The 17,746-nt window shown below is 35.1% G+C and overlaps 1 protein-coding gene across 2 annotated transcripts in view; it reads right to left on the bottom strand.

The window, feature by feature from the left end:
* Positions 1–3,900: 3,900 nt before the first annotated feature.
* raptor (regulatory associated protein of MTOR complex 1) overlaps positions 3,901–17,746 on the bottom strand; it is a 28,483-nt gene continuing 14,637 nt past the window's right edge. Inside the window, exons 14-25 of one of the 2 annotated variants that reach the window (XM_019052854.2) lie at positions 17,507–17,668; positions 16,575–16,741; positions 13,779–13,847; positions 12,318–12,412; positions 11,517–11,640; positions 10,615–10,781; positions 10,058–10,228; positions 9,153–9,424; positions 8,099–8,275; positions 7,165–7,327; positions 6,571–6,687; positions 3,901–6,058 (exon numbers count right to left, since the gene is read on the bottom strand). In XM_019052854.2, coding sequence (XP_018908399.2) covers positions 5,842–6,058; positions 6,571–6,687; positions 7,165–7,327; positions 8,099–8,275; positions 9,153–9,424; positions 10,058–10,228; positions 10,615–10,781; positions 11,517–11,640; positions 12,318–12,412; positions 13,779–13,847; positions 16,575–16,741; positions 17,507–17,668 — 1,901 coding nt within the window. In that variant the 3' untranslated portion in view covers positions 3,901–5,841. The remainder of the gene's footprint in view (positions 6,059–6,570; positions 6,688–7,164; positions 7,328–8,098; positions 8,276–9,152; positions 9,425–10,057; positions 10,229–10,614; positions 10,782–11,516; positions 11,641–12,317; positions 12,413–13,778; positions 13,848–16,574; positions 16,742–17,506; positions 17,669–17,746) is intronic. The other variant, XM_019052855.2, reaches the window with a different exon arrangement.

The following is a 17,746-nucleotide window of genomic DNA, read 5'->3' as shown; positions in this document are numbered from 1 at the left end:
GAAAAGTCAAAGATTATAATAAGTCTTTTAGGGTAGAACGTAGGCTCTAAACCTCTATGGCATGAATTAATTCTGTGTTCCGGATACTGGGAGACACATCTATGCTGTACCATTCTTAGGAACATATAGTCCCAAATTTGTCCGTAAAGTTTAAAAATTTTGGTAATGATTTTTTTGAAAAAGAAAACGTTGATACAAATTTGGAACATCTTCCACTGAGAAATACTTAACTCTTGAAAAAAAAATGCACTAAAAACCAAAAAGAAGCGAAGATTTGTTGCTACAAAAAAGTAACACAATGCCATAAAGGGTTAGTGGTCGGACAGGGACAGACCCTTTATACCCCTGTCACTTGCCCTGCAAACAAACTTAATGATTTTGATATTGTCTAGATAATATCAGGGAAAAATTGCCTCCTCCGTTTCCTTGTTACCTTTACAGGTGACAAATCATAACAGGGAGTTTTCAGATAAAAAGCGAAAAATCAGCTATAATAGGTCCAGGCTGAGGACATGTCTGGAAAATACGGTAAATCGGTGTTAGGGCCTTGCAAATGGCAACCCTGCTGGGTTCAAAAGACATCTCAAAAAGGTCTGTTATGATGAGTGCATAAGGTTATCAAGTGAGCTTGTATTTTTACTTATTTTACGCTCTATCACCATGTTAAAACGGTTACTCGGGCACAAATTTCATGCCTGTCTTTTCCTTCTTCATTGTGTAATAGTATACAAAAAGTAAACACATGTTTTACAGGAGAATAATATACTTAAGGCATCTGTACAAAGAAAGTTTCCCTAAAATTCTAGTAGGTTGGTGGATTAGTATGATTAGTAGGAATAATTTATGGAAGTTTCACATTGTAAAGCAAGCTCAAAACTTGGCCCAGGTTTGGCTTCCGTGATAGCCAACATTTGCAAAAAGAAAAAGAAAAAAAAACGCTGTCCAGAAATATTCCCAGCTTGACCTAGTAAGTGCTCTTCACTGATCGGAGAATAGAGGAACTTTACAGACATCATAGAAAAACAAAAATTAGATTTGAGGTTTATGTAATAGGAAACATATTTATTAACACCATGTACAAATTAAAAAAGCAACTAACACTTAACAAGATGATCCAGTCTCTTTCTTTTACAATTTTTACAGGGAGAGAGGTTTAGATTCATTTGCTCTAATAAAATAACAGACCCTTAAGAATAAAAAATGGAACTACTTATTTTGTGGTCCTAAAATCCATTTTTATGAACTTTAAGACTTTCTGCCTCTGGATTGAACTGATGTTTCTTAAACAAAACAATAATTTAAATTACAAAAAACAATGGAGGGAAATGATCAACAATCAATTTAAAGATTTTTTTTTTCTTTTTTTAAGAGGAGGTAAATATGAACTTCTAATATTAATTCTGAGACGACAAAAAAATTATTCCTCTTATTCCGCTTGATGTAGATGACATTCAGCGCATACATGCGTTTCATTCTGGTACGAACTAAGGGCACTTATAAGTCAGCCTCGACGAGGTATGTATCGAAAGTTCTAAATTAACATCGAAACCGATGTGTGCTTAAAGTTTATAAATCAGTCATCAGCATAGCTATGCACCAAATGTTGGGTTACATTGATCCCAGTGAGAAAAGTGTGCCATGAATTGTTCAAACTCATTCGGCGCCAAAGCTAGCAAGACTAATGGCTTCATTTGAATAATCGTGACAAATTTATGGAATTTATAAAACTTCAATGAAATAAATTTTTACTTTGTTTGTCATGGATAAGCCATATCAAAGGATAAATAATTATGTTTTAAATGACAGATACTTAATTATACTGGAACATGTCTGCATTTTTCACCAATAACTGATGATTTAAATTAATGAATAAGTGTGCGGAATTGGAAATTTACACTTTGAAAATGGTTTGTTTGAAAGCCTCCCGGGAAGAAAAGTACTGTACGGATCAAAATCAAAGTAATTTGGTGCACATCTACTTTTAAAAGTAGAGAAATCAAACTAAAATTAAATTAATCAAAACAGACGGACTATCTGGGCAGTTCTGATTTGATCAGTCCTATTTTGGATAGTTTTCGTGTGCAGCTAAAACGGTGATTAGAAATTTCACAATCACATTTCTTCTTACGGTATCATGGTATGAACTTTTATAAAAAATGGTCTTAAATTTAGATAGATAGAGTCAAACATTTTCCATTGTGTGCTTCTTGACAAAAATGTTTTTCCTCATACTTCAAGGTATTTAAATTTTGTCATGCTGTGAATATTTTTAAAAAAATAAAATTTGATACAACAGAACTGACCTACATTATAATAAAGTATCTATAGTGAAATTGCAGACATGCATACCTCAGTTTGCAGCTTTGCACATTTCCTGTCATCCTTTATTTCCTACATTGAAAACTTTTCAGTAACAATTTTTGAAAAACTTGAAAACTTCGCTGATTTTTCTTCTCTATGTGAAAAATTTTCAGTGAAAATTTCAAACCATTAAGTTGGTTCGATCTCCTTCTAGAAATAAAATAGGAACAAAGATTTTGAAACAACAAAATCAAAGTACGCATTTTTGCAGTTTCATAGTCAATTTGTGTCTGATGGTTCTGTCAGTTGAAAGATATCCGTTTTAGTCTACGTTGAACGTCACGCAGATTTGCCCAATGCAAGGTGAGACTGCTGAAGTTAGCAGGAATATGTTCCCCAGAAATATTACAATTACTACTAGGTACCCTTGAAAGCTAACTACTAAGTAACCTACACTACGACCATAGAGATAACTACCTACTAAATTCTTTTCCCTTCATTTCTCACAAAAATAGTGAATCACAGAGATAAAAAATAAATCTAACTACAAAATTATGGCAAAAATTGGTAACTCACTGCAATGGTCAAAATGGTTACAACTATGAACTCTAAAAATAGGAGGCCGTTTTGAGCACAGGATTTGATTGATCAAAAGCTTTCGCAAGGTTACACGCTAACATAATGTTGTGCTTACATAGATGAATATGTCGTGTGGATTTGTACAAACCATACACACAATCATGGCGAGGAACCGTTCATAAAATATGCTCTAGAAGGGTTCAAGAAGAGCGTCACGCCATTTTGATTTTAATTCTTAAAAGAAAGGGACCTACGTCACAAAAGCGTTACAAGGAGGACAGTCAAAAAATCCGGAATTTTGCATTGAATATAATACGCCCTTGTAGGAGGCTTGGCAGAAACTTGTAATACAAGTTCTTGTAATCAAAGGTCACGTTAACTCTCTGCATGATCTGCCGACAGTGTTGCATAGTTACTATCACAAGCCAAGCAAAGTTAGGTTCAGATTGGGCAGCAATCTCTAATGGCAAAGAAGGGTGCTCAAGAGTTTTACAAATTAAAAATTTCAAATTGGAGCTATTAAGGAACCAGTTGCACACTCTTTCCATCTGTTCTGAATCTAAAGAATACAGATCAGTTTCTTGAGGCTGTTCGTGCAGCCCAATTGATGAAACGAGGGCCGTACAACAAGAATAGACAAAGGCCATAAAATACCTATATCGCAAATCGATGTCTTATAGGACTGCTTTAGACATTTAATTTTGGGCCTGATTTTCAGTAGCCAAACATTAAAGGACTTACACACCCTTAACTTCACAGTAAAAGGGACATTGTGTAAGAGTGACAACCGAGGAAACATTTCATCGGGCTGTCAATCACGTTAGTTCCCACAAAGGATTAGTAAAAGGGACATTGCCCCTCGTTTGAGTGGCCCTGCTTGGCCGTAAAATGTTTTACACAATTGATTAACCAAAGATACAAGATTTTTATAAGACAAGGAGACAAGTTCTTTAGCACTATTTTTATAAGATAAAAAGATTCGAAATCCACGAAAGCTTGTAAGATACTTTCTGACTGTACTGAGTGAGTGCAGAATCTGGCAGTCACTTTCAGTACTAGAATTTTCATATGAAAAAAAAGAGAAAAAAATAAGAAAAAACTGCAGGATTAATTACAATACAAAAGCATAGATGCTAATTGTCAAGCTTTTCCACACTAAAAACGTTTAATGGAAGAGGCTAATTGAAATTTCCATTCAGAGGCTCCATCCAATAAGGCACACCGCAATGTACAAATTCAAATTATCCCGAGATATACGGTTGATACTTTAAGGATGTATACAAAATATTAAACAAATCCATTTTCTATTTTTTTCTTTTCTTTCAATTTTCGTTAAGTCCTAACCACTTAGCGGTCTAACCTCTCAAAGCGCTTTGCGCCTCAGGTGTTTTGCGTTACTCTTATGATTTTATAAATTATAGAGTAAGATTGGTAGGTTTGATGCACATCAAATATTTTTCAAAGTCATTTTCTTAGTCAGTTCCTGGCACCTACACGAGTCTGTCAACCCCTTAAGTTTAAACTCAACCCTTACAAGGGAGAGACACAAGAGAATTGCGATAGACGTATCATGAAAACTATTAATTTTGGTTTTCTTGAACTTATCTCTAAAGGTTTTTTACAGTAGACTGTGGAATTTTCTATCAAATCTTTTTCAAGAATTGAAAGTTTATTTTATTACAATATTGTTTCATAAGGAAATTAAGATCATCTAGAAAAACCTGCTGAAATTCTTCTTGTGATACACCATAGTGGCTCCACAATGCTGAATCTCTTTTCTCGTTTTTTTAAATTTTGAAACTGAAGTCACCACTGAAAGAAAATTTTGAAAGCTTGAGATTGTCCTTTTTCCTTAGTAAAAGAAGCAATAAAATATAAATTCATTTTCCTGATAGACAGTTAAAACAATTGGCTTAATTAAATCAGAAGATTCTCGATTTTCTGGGATTTGGTAAGAAAGCTTGTAAGCAGCTGTAATATCAAATGTTCCTCTGTACTCAAATTAAAGTTACAGTAATTACATGAGGGATAAATCACAACATTTTGGAGTTTTCTAAAAAAAAATTCAGACAGTTGCTGAATTTTTTAATGTTCCTTTTGCTTAAATTACATTTCCCATAAATACATAAGGAGTTATTACAATGTTGTATTTTTTAAGGGGTCTGTACTAAATATTGGAAAAAACAATGGACAGCTACTTAAAAAAGCCATTTAAATCATTTCCATTTTGAATGTAGGCCTTTGGTAGTTTCAGATACGTATTTTGAGGAATCTCTCTCATCTTGGCTCAAATATCCATAGTTGGCAATGATTAACTTTTGAATATGAGCTAATCAAGGAGAAATTTTCAAATAATTTCAATTTAAGGAGACAAATTCTATTTGGAAAAATAGATGTGATCACTGAGTACTAACAATGGTGTTTTAATGCTCTCTTAATTTTGAGTCTCTTAATTGAAAGTGATACACAAAATTAGTCTGCATCAGAGCGTCAATCCGGGGACATTTTTACTACAAGGGGGTATTCCTAAGAAGTTTACCGATAAAATGATATTTCTATGCTTAAATTCTTTACGCACTCTTTATCTTTTTTTCTCCAGAAAAATCATTAAATCCCTTAATCATGGCAGAAATAGCTGGCTCATAAAACTTGACTATTAATCCTCAATCTTGAGAATGGTAAAATATTATTAACTGTTCATTAACGCTAACAGTCAGCAAAATATTTCAGTTAGACTAAAAGATACCCTGATCTGGAGGGAAACATAGAACACATCTTTACATGCCAATGATCAAGGCTCCTTGAAGGAAAATTCAATAAGTAGGAATTTGATTTCTTCGATCTTCGAAGACTCAGGTACAAATAATGCCTTGAATATCAACTTCAAACATCAAATAACTATCGTTAGTTTGATGCAGATAACAAAAACAGCTAGTTAGTCAACAAAGAAGTGTACGAGTGTCATCTTTTTGGGTCAGTACTATAAATTGCTACGTTTGTGTCGACAGATCCTGAGGCCAGAAGGACGCGGTGTGGATGAAATGCAACACAACTGGCTGGAGAGAAAAATGGTGTCATGACAACATGGCCCATGAACCAGTCGTGAGCCCCAGTCTTGAAAGAGTATACAAGCGACCCCTCCATGTTGTACGTTGAGAGAAACTGACTGACACTGGCACTAGAGTAAAAGACAGAAAACAAAGCCGTTAAGAGTATCCTATCAGTAAATGTAAGTGGCAGTTAAGTGCATTAACCTTCAGATCGATGATAAAACTCTGGCAAGAGCCTAAAATTGAGGACTATTTGGGTAAAAGGGTGTAAGAGACTTGCAATGCTAAGTTTTTCAATCATTGAATATGTTATGAATCTTTAAAGATTTTGAACTTTATGCCCCCAAAATGACAATAATCCTACAATGTGCCTGAAGAATCTTATGCGATGAAAAAAGTTGCAAAATTCTAAGAAATAAAAAAAGATTTGGCTGCAAAATAAGTTTTGGAGAAATGACACAAATTTGAGGGAATGCAGAGGGAATTTAGAATTCAAAATTTTGTGAGCAGGCAAATGTATCACGAGTAATTTTTCACGCGATTACCATTTGAGTTCAATTAACTGCACAGCTTTAGTTGCAAGCTTGCTCCAACATTAAATAATCTCTTAACTGAATTTAGATTTTGAAAAATAACATACCACGCAAATAATTTTGCACCCTGATGCACAGACATTGCAGTCATGCCGTGTGATGTGTTGATTGTTTTAACTGATGAATTGAGTCTGATGTCATACAAACGAACGTCACCAGCAACGCTGTGAGAACAAAAATTAATTGGTAAATAAAAAATGGTGAAAAAGTTGACACAAAAGTCACAATTAAAAAATGATTTAAACGCTTAAGAAGGAACATTGGAAAATGTTGTCAATTCTTCATGATTCTTCTGATCTTCATCTGAGAATGTGCTCCACTGGAATTTTTGATACATTTAAATTAAACCCTGTGGCTACCCAAGATTTTTTTTCACACTCACTTCTTCCATAAATTGAAGAGGAGTGCCGCAATGGCTGATATTTGTGTTTTTCTAAGCTGCTCTTTTTGCTTGTGACGGTAAAAATCTAGAAACATTTGCCAGGCTTCTAAAAAAATCTATGAGCAGCTAAAGTCCTTCAGGAAAATTTTTTCTCAGATTATTGAAAGTGGGTTTATACTGAAAAAGGCACATTTTTGTTCAAAATGAGTAACTGCAAAATCAAACAGAGGAAAATTCAGCTGTAATATCATTTCCTTACCATCCACTAATGAGTCCTCCTTTTCCATCTTTCCTCAGCTGTGCAGTGAGCACCCATCCTGTATGTTCTCGATATGTTCTGACACGTGCATCTTGAGGGGCAAGTCTACGATCAAACAATCTAACCGAACCATCTCCGCAACCAGCGATCACAATATTGCTTCCTTTGTTCATAAAATTAACAGGAACCATAATTATATTAAAGATGGATAATTAAATTAGCACAATTAAGTTTAAAAAAAAAGCGTCATTCATACAACTCTTGAGTGAAAAAATGAATTGTGTTTCTCAGAAGGTTCTTCCTTCAAAATTTAGTATTCAAAATCAAGTGAAATAATTTCTCTCTCTCTCTCTCTCTCTCTCTCTCTTCTGTACATATCCAGATTTGTTCTGTAGCAGGTTTTGAGCAGCCTGGTATTCTAAAAATTGCAAACAACATTTTGATTCAATTTGGGAACCCAGACTAGCTCCAACACCAGCTGTGCAGGATTTAGTCATTTCTTTTCAAAATGAAAAAAAGTAAAAATACAGTCCATTCAAAATTCATTATTTTATTCGGTTATTTTATTTTTTGTAGTTCCAGTGTTTGAACAATTTTCAGAGATGCCTTTTTTCTGGACAAGGATACAAGGTGCTCCATCAAAAATATTCTCATTTTTTAAAAAGAAAATTGCCTGTAGGTTTATAAATGAAATACTGAAATTTTCAAAATACTTCAATCTTATAATATCTCGAAGAAAAAAGTGAAATTACAACAAAAATAATGTGACTTTCAATAGAGAAATGCCATTCCTGCAACTGCACTTAATTGAACCGATGTGAAGTATTCCGTGCCCTTGAAAATCATTTTGATGTTACTTCACTGTCTATTAAAAAGAAATTAACAGAAGTTTCTTGGTACGGGAGACACAGGAACTTATCATATTTTCAAGTACCTTTGCTTCCTAGTGAAAGACTGGTCAAGCTTGAGTCAGCACCCGTTGGGATATCAACAGTCTTCAACTCCTTGTCTGCGTCCCAGATTCGAATGTAGCGGCTGTCACCACCAACCAACAAACTTTGCGTCAATTGATCCCAACAAGTTACAAGACCAGAACCAGTATTATTGGAAGCTGAAGGAGGAAGAAAGATGAAATCAGTAAAGGTAAATCCCTCCGAAATCCCAAAAGACATAAAGTGCAGACAAAGAAGAGTGCAGTAAAAATCTAAGAAAGAAAAACTAGAGATTTCATCGGATTTGTGAACATTTTAGACCTCAGTAACTTAGGGGATTAAAAGTCTATGCTGCGTCAGCATACTACAAGACAACATTCAAGTACTTAATCTTAATCTTTACAGGGCCTTTATATTGAAAACAAAATTCTCATCAAGAGCATTTCTTGAAAACAAAGCCTTCTTCATAACGAGTTCAGTGTTTGCATCAAGATCATAGACCCACTTTCTTTGCCTTCGATTGGTTGACTGAAACTTTGGAACTTCAGGGAAGCTGTAAAAAACCGGACATGGCTAGTCTAATATTTTAAATCTTTAATTCATTCACATTTCTATTGCTTATCATAACACGTAAATTGACTGTGCTTATTATTCTGCAAATTATTTTGGGATTCAAAAATTGGACTTATTTCTGCCAAACGAAATTATATGCAATATGACATGAGCCCTGTTATGCATGTATTCTTATGGGTCTCAGAGCTTATGTCTTAATGAACATAGTTCCTTTGGGCAGAAATACGTCCAATTATGATAAAACCGGTGGAGGGGCATATGCATTTCTGAGAAGTAACAACAGTTGCCTTTCGAACATCTATAACCTGAGGTTTCAAAAAAATGTGAAACTTTTTGTGACCGAAGTTCGGTTTTTTCAATTACTTAATGTCCTAAATTATTTATTGAAAGACCACCCTGAGTGTTTGATGAGATGGCTAATGATACGATGTGATTAATAAACCTAGTATATGGATGAAAACTGTGTATTCTAAAAGAGCTGACCTGACGAATTCGATAACTTGTGGGGTTGCAGGTCAGGCATCGCTTGCCATGCTGAGAGAAGCTTTGGCTCTCTTTGACCAGTTCCTTGGAAAGCTGCATAGTGGTTCCATAATCTAACTGCCCCATCACTTGATCCAACTAATAGCAATGGATTATCATGTGAGTTGACAAGATCCAGAGATGTAATATCTGGTAGGTTTCGACTCAGGATGCTCTTCTCTGCTCGCCACTGTGTTACTTTACAATTCTGGTTTGGACTGTAGTCCCACATCCTAAAAATTACAGATTTATTAATTTTTTCAGAAAGATCAAGTGCCGCTTGAATAAGTGAAAAATAGACGATTGATGGGCCAATTGCAGGGTCCAATAATATAAATCCTGTGAACATTTTTTTGAAGAGAAAATGATAGTGCTAATTTAATGAACTCATGTGAAAACCATAAATGTCTTTTTTTCGCCCATTTTGAAAATAACTGCAAAAATAACAAAAGCTATTAAAAAATAGGTCAAACTTATAAATGAAATACTGTCCAAAAGCTAATCTCTAAACCCTTCAAATCTAAATCTCTGAAGCCCATGGAAGTCTTAAAACTAAAAATCTCGAAAGATGAAAAAATGGCAATAAGTATTTTTTGCACCAGCTGATTCCATTAATGAGTATAAAACTAATTTGAAATCTTGCTCTACCAAAAGTTCGCAAGTTTCCGAATGGTTGGAATTTTTTAAAAGTTTTCAAACTTTTACGATTATTACGGTCATCTGATTAAATCTTTACCCACATTGGTAAAATTTGATTTGTTTGGGAAAGGCAGGGAAGAATAAAGAGACAAACGACCCTCATAAAATAGCCATCAAAAAGAACTGGAAAAAAAAATCAATCAGAATAAATTTTTTGAGTTGCTTACGTAAAACCATCTTTAGATGCTACAACCAAATAGCTATCATAGGGGTGAAACAGTATGGCAGATGGTTTGCACGTTGTTCGAGCAGCAAAAATTTGATGCTCAAGGCGACATTGTGGTGCTCTTTCTTGCTCTTCCTTCGCTTCTTCCCGAAGATTTTCGTTGCGCTGATACCTGGAAAAACCAAAATTACTGATACATTTTGAAATGGATAAAAACATGATCAAAATCCAAAATATTAGAGAGTGATCTTTGCTCAACGGACAAAGACTTATATTGTCAAGAACTTCCTGCATAAAGACAAAATCAATTGTTCCTAGACAGAATCAATCTATCAAAATTCCACTGCGGGTAATGTAAATGTCTGAGAATAAAATTTAAAGTAAGCCTCTAAAGGACATCTATGAAAAATCCTACCTCAAATAATGGATCTTATTTTTGATGGATGGCTCTGATAAAAAGATATGAATATAGTTGACCTGGTTTAAAAAATCTCTCTCTTGAAATGTTCAGTTCTGACAAAATTCTAAACAAATAAAGACACTACTGTAAGTATATACCTCCATTCACGTTCAAAATATGAGGAGCTTTCCACATCAATCTCATCAACAGTTTTCATGATAGGTTGAGAAAAATGTTTGCAGCACCAATCAACAAACTTAGTGGTTATCAATTTCTTCTTCCCAGTTTCTGATGACCGATCATCAACAGCAGTATCCTCACTGATCTGTAAGTTTTTCACCATTAATATTATTAGATAATCGAGCAAATGCGCGTAGTCACAAACATAAATATGCAATCAAAAAAGTGTGAGTATAAAGGTGTAATTTTATGACAAGAACTTTATGGTAACTTCTCACTGTTTGGGTGGGCTCATTTTCCAAAGATTAAGTCCTCACTGAGTATGCAAAGACACGTGTATAATTGAAAATAACTGCTTTCTTCAAAATTTTGATTAGTTTTGGTTTGATTCAATTTTCTAAGTATTATATTAGGCAATTCACAAACTTGCCAGTGCACAGTTAATAGTCCTCTAGTAAGCTGGAAATCCTTACCTCTTAAAGAAGCTAGCTGCTGTGCCAAAAACCTGCTTTTCATGCTACTTTCAAAATGGTAACTAAAGGGCTTAAAAATGTCTGATGTTGTAAAAAAAAAAATGATAGAAATGAGATGATCGATTGAACGGAATTTTCATAATTTCTCAATTTTCCTCATTTCTAACTTTTCCCAAACTCCAAAATTTCCGAATTTTTTGATTTTTCCCTGACCTTTGACCAAAACCTCCACTTAATTTCCAAGGATTCCTAACTGCCAGAAACCTTGCGACCATAGCAAGACAAGAGACTTTTCTAATATAACAATCAGAATTTTTAAAACTCAAGTTCTGGCCTGAATTTGTGAGAAAAATTGGGAAAACATAAAAACCACGATAATAAAATATGTTTTTCTTAAAGGAACTTACAGTGTCAACATTCCATGTGTTGGATTTCCTAGGTCGGAATGATACACTATGCGCAGAGCGTGGACTGATACGATGTAGCTCAGTCACAGAATTGACAAGATTTCCTGATGGAGGTGAGTCATTTCTGAAAAAAGGCAAAATAAAACAGAGCTTGAATAATCTGAGTTGCAGCTGTCAGTCTAAGCTGTGCAAGTAAGTATTGCAGTAGTGGTATAAATATTGCATGCTGTAAAGAGCTGGATAAGCCCATACAAGTCAGGGTCAATATCAGTTTTATATCCGAACGAAAATATGGGTTTTTTTCCAAGAATTGACCCAGATGTGAAAAAAGGGATATTTTTTCAGCGTTTCAGAGGCTACAGCTCCAGGTTAGCTGGACAAGGCACTATCATGTATTAAATTTTCTGAAGGGCATCAGTGCATTGAGAGCACTTGTGCAAACAGAATTTCTCCAAAATTCTCTGTTCTCAAACAATAAACATATTAAAATTAACACAAGCTTGCATGTTCTCTCAAAATTTTTGGGGGCCCCCAAATTGAAAGGGCATTATATTTTGAATACAGGTGTCCAGTATTGATAAAATTACCCTGACTGTACTTATACCTGTTTCGCACACACTCCTTGGTTCCTTATCTCCATTGGTTTGGCAACTTAAAATTAGCATAATTGCTTTTTTTACGGTGTGGAGAAGTTTCCCGAGATTATCCTTCTTGTTGCTTGTTCCGTGAATCAAAACACGCTATGACTATTCAAACAAAAGAGACCAAAAACTGAAATCAAAATAAAGCTGGAGGACTTACGATAAGTACGATCTGTTAGAGGGCGATGGTGGTAATGAAACAGAGCCTGCAACTTTGGTTTCCCCAATTTCCTTAGGCATCAACGAGTCTCTTGCCTGTAAATAAATGAAAATTTTTATTTGAATTTCAAATTTACAGATACCATAAAATCTCATATTGGAATTATAATTCTAACACCACTTCATTCCAAGGTAATTTAGTTGTTATCTTTCCTTTTTTCTCCTCCAAGACCTGTTATGCCTTTCAAGAGAGGGGAAGGGGGAGGGTGGTTAACAATTCATTACATAATACTTAACCGGCCTCAAAATATACCATCTCGTCTCCATGACTTTCCTCCTGAAGGTTCTCTCTAAATCTGGCCCTGGGCTAAAGGACCGAGTACGATGGGAAAATTTAAAGCAAAAATTAAGAGTGAAAAAGTATATAGAAGGATAAATTAATTTTACTGTTAAACAGGAATTAATTGTCTGAATGAAAGATCTTGTAGCTTCAGAGGCTCCAAATTGGCATTCACCAATCCAGAGGTTCACGGATATCAACAATAATTTGCGGTCAAATCAAGTATGTTACCACATTCCAAGTTGAAAATGCTCCAAAATTGCTAAAATCTTTGATATTTTCGAGATTTGAAATATTTCTTCTATGAATAATATGGTAAGTATACAGAATTTTTCAGCATTGTGGGTAAACTTGACAGAGTTTAGGTAGCCATGTTGTTCTCTTTTAAGAGTAGACTTCTTACACAAACGTAATTCTGACCCTGAGATATCAATATGTCGTAAGTATCACTAAAATGCCACATCGAATCGATAAGATGAAGACTGAGGGTTAAGGCACTACTTACTTCCCACCAGGCCTAATGATTTTGGCAAAGAGATGCTTTTCAAAGGATAAAGATTTGTGATAAGGAAAGCGAGAAGAGAAAATTTAAAAAAAAAACACTATTGAGAAGAGAAAAGTGCAAGGAGTAAGAAGGAGAAAATACAAAAAAATTGCATTATTCATTTGTGAAAAGACTGAAAAAGAAGTATGTAATTTAAAAAAATATAAAGCGTCCAAAAAACATGTATTATTTTGTTGTAGTTACAGAGAAAAGCGTTCAATATTTTTTGAAAATATAGGGGTTAAAAATTATTGTAAATATTTCTGTCTACGAAAACGATGCACTCAAAGCCAGATGAGAAAAATTAATTGGGCTACACACTGAACTTGGAACCGATGTCAAAAACACACGCATTCATAAATAGCACAGGGTAAGTAGTTGATAGAGTGTGGGTGTGTTAGAAAATGATAAGGTTTCAAAATGAATGAGGATGCTGAGAAGCTAAACAGCAAAATGTTGAAGTGTTCTTTAAGCGCTTTCAAAATGACCTTGATGATTTAGAAAAGTTATTAAAGCAATAAAAGCAACAAGCGAAAACAGCGCTGCAGAGGTATTTTAACTTGGTGGGGTTGTCTTACATTGAGTTGTCCAGGCATAGATCCGCGCCAAAAGGCATCACCGTGACGTGAGCTTGGCCAAGTGCAGACCTAGGATGCCCACAATAATCAATGTGACAAAGAATGGACTTGGAGAAATTAAATAACTTATTCAGTAATCACATAGCTATTTGTGAGCAATTGGTTGATGAACGTAAAGCCTCGAGGGAAAAAATACAATTTTGGGACTTGGAAAATGTGAGCTCTCTGAAGAGTTACTGAATGATTGGCCCCACAGATTTTGATCTATTTATTTGCAACTCAACAAATCAATGAAACCACCTACAAAAATACAATCAACTCACATTTTTAAAAGCACCAACATTGATGTTAAATTTCAAAGTTTTTGCTAATATGCTGTAAGAGGCATTTCATAAAATGCGTGACGCTAAATTTCGGATTTTTCAACCCATCCCTTCTACGTATTACTACTTGCTGATGCTTTTGCAACACATGCTCTTATCCTTAAACACGTACAAACAAAATGGCAAAACTCTCTCCTTGACTACCCTCCCTATAGAGCATTATGTATTTTATGCACGGCTTATTACTGGGTATCTACAGACTTAGTGGGAAAAAAGAAGGCACCTTTGTCACCATAATGTTAAATCATTGCTATCAAGGCCTTAAAAAACTTGTTTCTCATGATTTCCATCGAAATTCAACTTTGAGAAAAAATCAAATCTAACAGGATATAGAGTTGGATTTTTTTACTACGGAAACATCTCTCTTATTATCCTCTCAATAATGAAAAAGACGATTTGAAACTAAATGCTTGAGGCAATGAGTTTCTCTTCAACTGCTTTTTTTCCCTTGCATTTAGGACCTGTTTTTTTTTCAAGTTGCTTCGAAAGAAACTCAATGTACTAAAGGCGGAAAAAATCTAGTTTTAGGCAACAAGTGAATTCTGGCAGATCTCGTAAGGGATTGCAGCCGTTTGCTAAGAGATTAAAAGAACCCGAAAATGGGGGCGAGTTTAATTCGAGCACAAACAAATCATATTAGCTTGGAGCTCGCCTCTCCATGACATCACAAAAGCAAAGAACAAGAAAGCTACAGGGTAATTTTATCATACAGGGTGAGCGAAAAGTCCCCGACCCCCCCTCTAACTTTTGAACGAATTGAGCTAAGGAAATGAAACTTTGGGAAATCCTATCTCAAAGGGGACCATCTTTTGAGGGGGTCAAAATTTTGGTTGGACAGGGGCCCCCCAACTTTTTTTTTCAAAGAGCAACCCCTATCTTGTGATACCTCATTGAACATAAAAAACTAAGAATTTTCAAACCGCATCAATATCTCAATTTTTGACCGAGTTATGATAGGTCAAAGGTCAAATTTGACCTATTTTCAAAAAATCATAACTCCGGTTCAAATTATCGTAAATAAAAAATAAAACGGGAAAATTTACCAAATTGTGTTCGCTTTTACGTAAAAATTGCAGAAATCACTTCGATTTAATTTTAAGGGGGGCTCGGACCCCCGAATACGTCAATTCAAAGGTCATTCAATTTTCCTACGAAATAAGCCAATTCCCTCTGGATTTGCCTTTATCTCAGTAAGGTCAAAATAAGTTCAACATTACGTTGGCAAGTCCCCAAATTTCGGGAAAAGTTAAAAAAACGAAATTTAAACGGTCAAATTTAATCACCAACGAAATTTGGGGACTTGCCAACGTAATGTTGAACTTATTTTGACCTTACTGAGATAATGTGGAGGCAAATCCAGAGGAAATTGGCTTATTTCGCAGGAAAATTGAATGACCTTTGAATTGACGTATTTGGGGGTCCGAGCCCCCCCTTAAAATTAAATCGAAGTGATTTCTGCAATTTTTACGCAAAAGCGAACACAATTTGGTAAATTTTCCCGTTTTATTTTTTCATTTACGATAATTTGAACCGGAGTTATGATTTTTTGAAAATAGGTCAAATTTGACCTTTGACCTATCATAACTTGGTCAAAAATTGAGATATTGATCTGCGGTTTGCGCCAAAATTCTTAGTTTTTTATGCTCTTTTGAATGAGGTATCACAAGATAGGGGTTGCTATTTGAAAAAAAAAAGTTGGGGGGCCCCTGTCCCCCCTGAGGGGGGGACCAAAATTTTGACCCCCTCAAAAGATGGTCCCCTTTGAGATAGGAACATTCCCAAAGTTTCATTTCCTTAGCTCAATTCGTTCAAAAGTTAGAGGGGGGGTCGGGGACTTTTCGCTCACCCTGTATGGCCCATGCAGGCTTGAACAGAAAATTAAAGTACACTTGTTTAAGTATTTCCAAATAATTTTTCTGCAAATGGTCATATATAATTACATTATCAGACTTTCACTTGTGAGATGGTTTAAAAAATTAGGTCATTTCAAGTATCTGCAGGAACCATGTAACCATTTGATTTGGCTCTTGCCATTGTTTACTCGTTTTCTATTGCAAATAAAATGCAATTTGCTCTGTTGAATATCATTAGAATTTAACCTGACAAGATATACTGCAATTGAACAGCTTAGGGTCAAAGAGCACTTATCGCATGGATTGTTTCTGAAAATAAGTTATCAGCTTCCGCCATCGTTAAACTGAGAAGAACTACACATGAGCTCTCAATAAGGGCAAATAATGTACTTAAATAAATTCCAACAAAAAAAAGAAAAAAAGAAGAAAAATCAAAGGTCACGCATGCCGCATAGGAAATGAGTGATATTTTTGGACAAAACTTCATCAGCTACAAATGCATCAGTCAAAATTCCACTATTTTTGCACAAAAGGCTAAAAAATGTTCAATAAAATCATACCTGGTCTCTGATGTAGTCAGTTACGATTCGAGACATTTTAGCTACTCTTGGATGAGGATCTGAGTCTAAAGCCGCTAGAACTTGCCATAGTTTCATGTACACGCTTCCAAAGGAGAAAGAGGGGAGTGATGTGAGAATGAGACTTGAGTTGCTTGGGTTTGTGTGACCTTTTTTTTAAAGAAAGGAGATGAAGAATGATGAGAATTAACAAAATAAAAGGCGAGTTATGAGTAACTTCACCTAGCAGCTGTATATTGCTTGACCAATATTTTCACTCTTTCTAGGCATTTCATGCTCTACGGGCAAAACACTGCTTTGTTGACGAGAGGAAGAGAACTCTCCTCAACCATGAAATGACGAGAAAAGGTGAAGATATTGGTCAATACTAAAAGGACATGAGACTAAAAATGGCAAAGCAGCAAATACCATAGAAAGAGTGGAGTAAGATGCTGCCTACTTTTAAAACCTTCAAAATTATAAATAAAGGATTCGATACCACAGACTACAACACATCTGCAAATTTTTCATAAATCTCCTTTTCACATATTTCCCAATATTTGAGTTTAATCAATGCTGCAATCTGAGAGCACAAATTATTATTCTGGAGGGAATTCCCTTAGCGCGAGCTTAGAGACCAAAACTTTCCTTCGTTCACTAGAAATGTTTGTACATCAGAAAAAACCACATAAAATGCACATCATTGGCACATAATTTAATTAATAGATGTGAATGGGTGAAACTATGCAAAAAACGCATAAACTTCACGAAGTTAGACTGATTTAGTAGCTATGAATGACAAAGTCATAAAGTCAGACAGTTCTTTAGGTGCTCTACAAGGCTTTGAGTATAAGCTCTAAGTAAGATCTCTCTAGCTGAATACCCTCAGCATAGAGCAAAGTAAATTTCAAGAAAATATAATTTTGTGACTTTACCCATGCTACTGATGGAGGAGGATGAGGAGACACGCTTCAGTTTGTCGCCTTGGTGGGGGCTAATCTCACTCGTTGGTGGGCTTGGCAATAGAGTGCTGTTCTGCGTGAGCGCTTTCAATCGGTCTTTTGATAAGTAACGTTTAAGTGTGCTGGAAGGAGAGTCTGAGGAATGAGAAATAAACAAAGAATAGAAATTAAAACACTTAACATGAATGCATTTAATACACTTTCAATTGATTG

Source organism: Bemisia tabaci, chromosome 4 (assembly GCF_918797505.1).
Source record: "Bemisia tabaci chromosome 4, PGI_BMITA_v3".
Taxonomy (NCBI): Eukaryota; Metazoa; Arthropoda; class Insecta; order Hemiptera; family Aleyrodidae; genus Bemisia; species Bemisia tabaci.
This window is presented reverse-complemented; position numbering and strand designations above follow the sequence as displayed.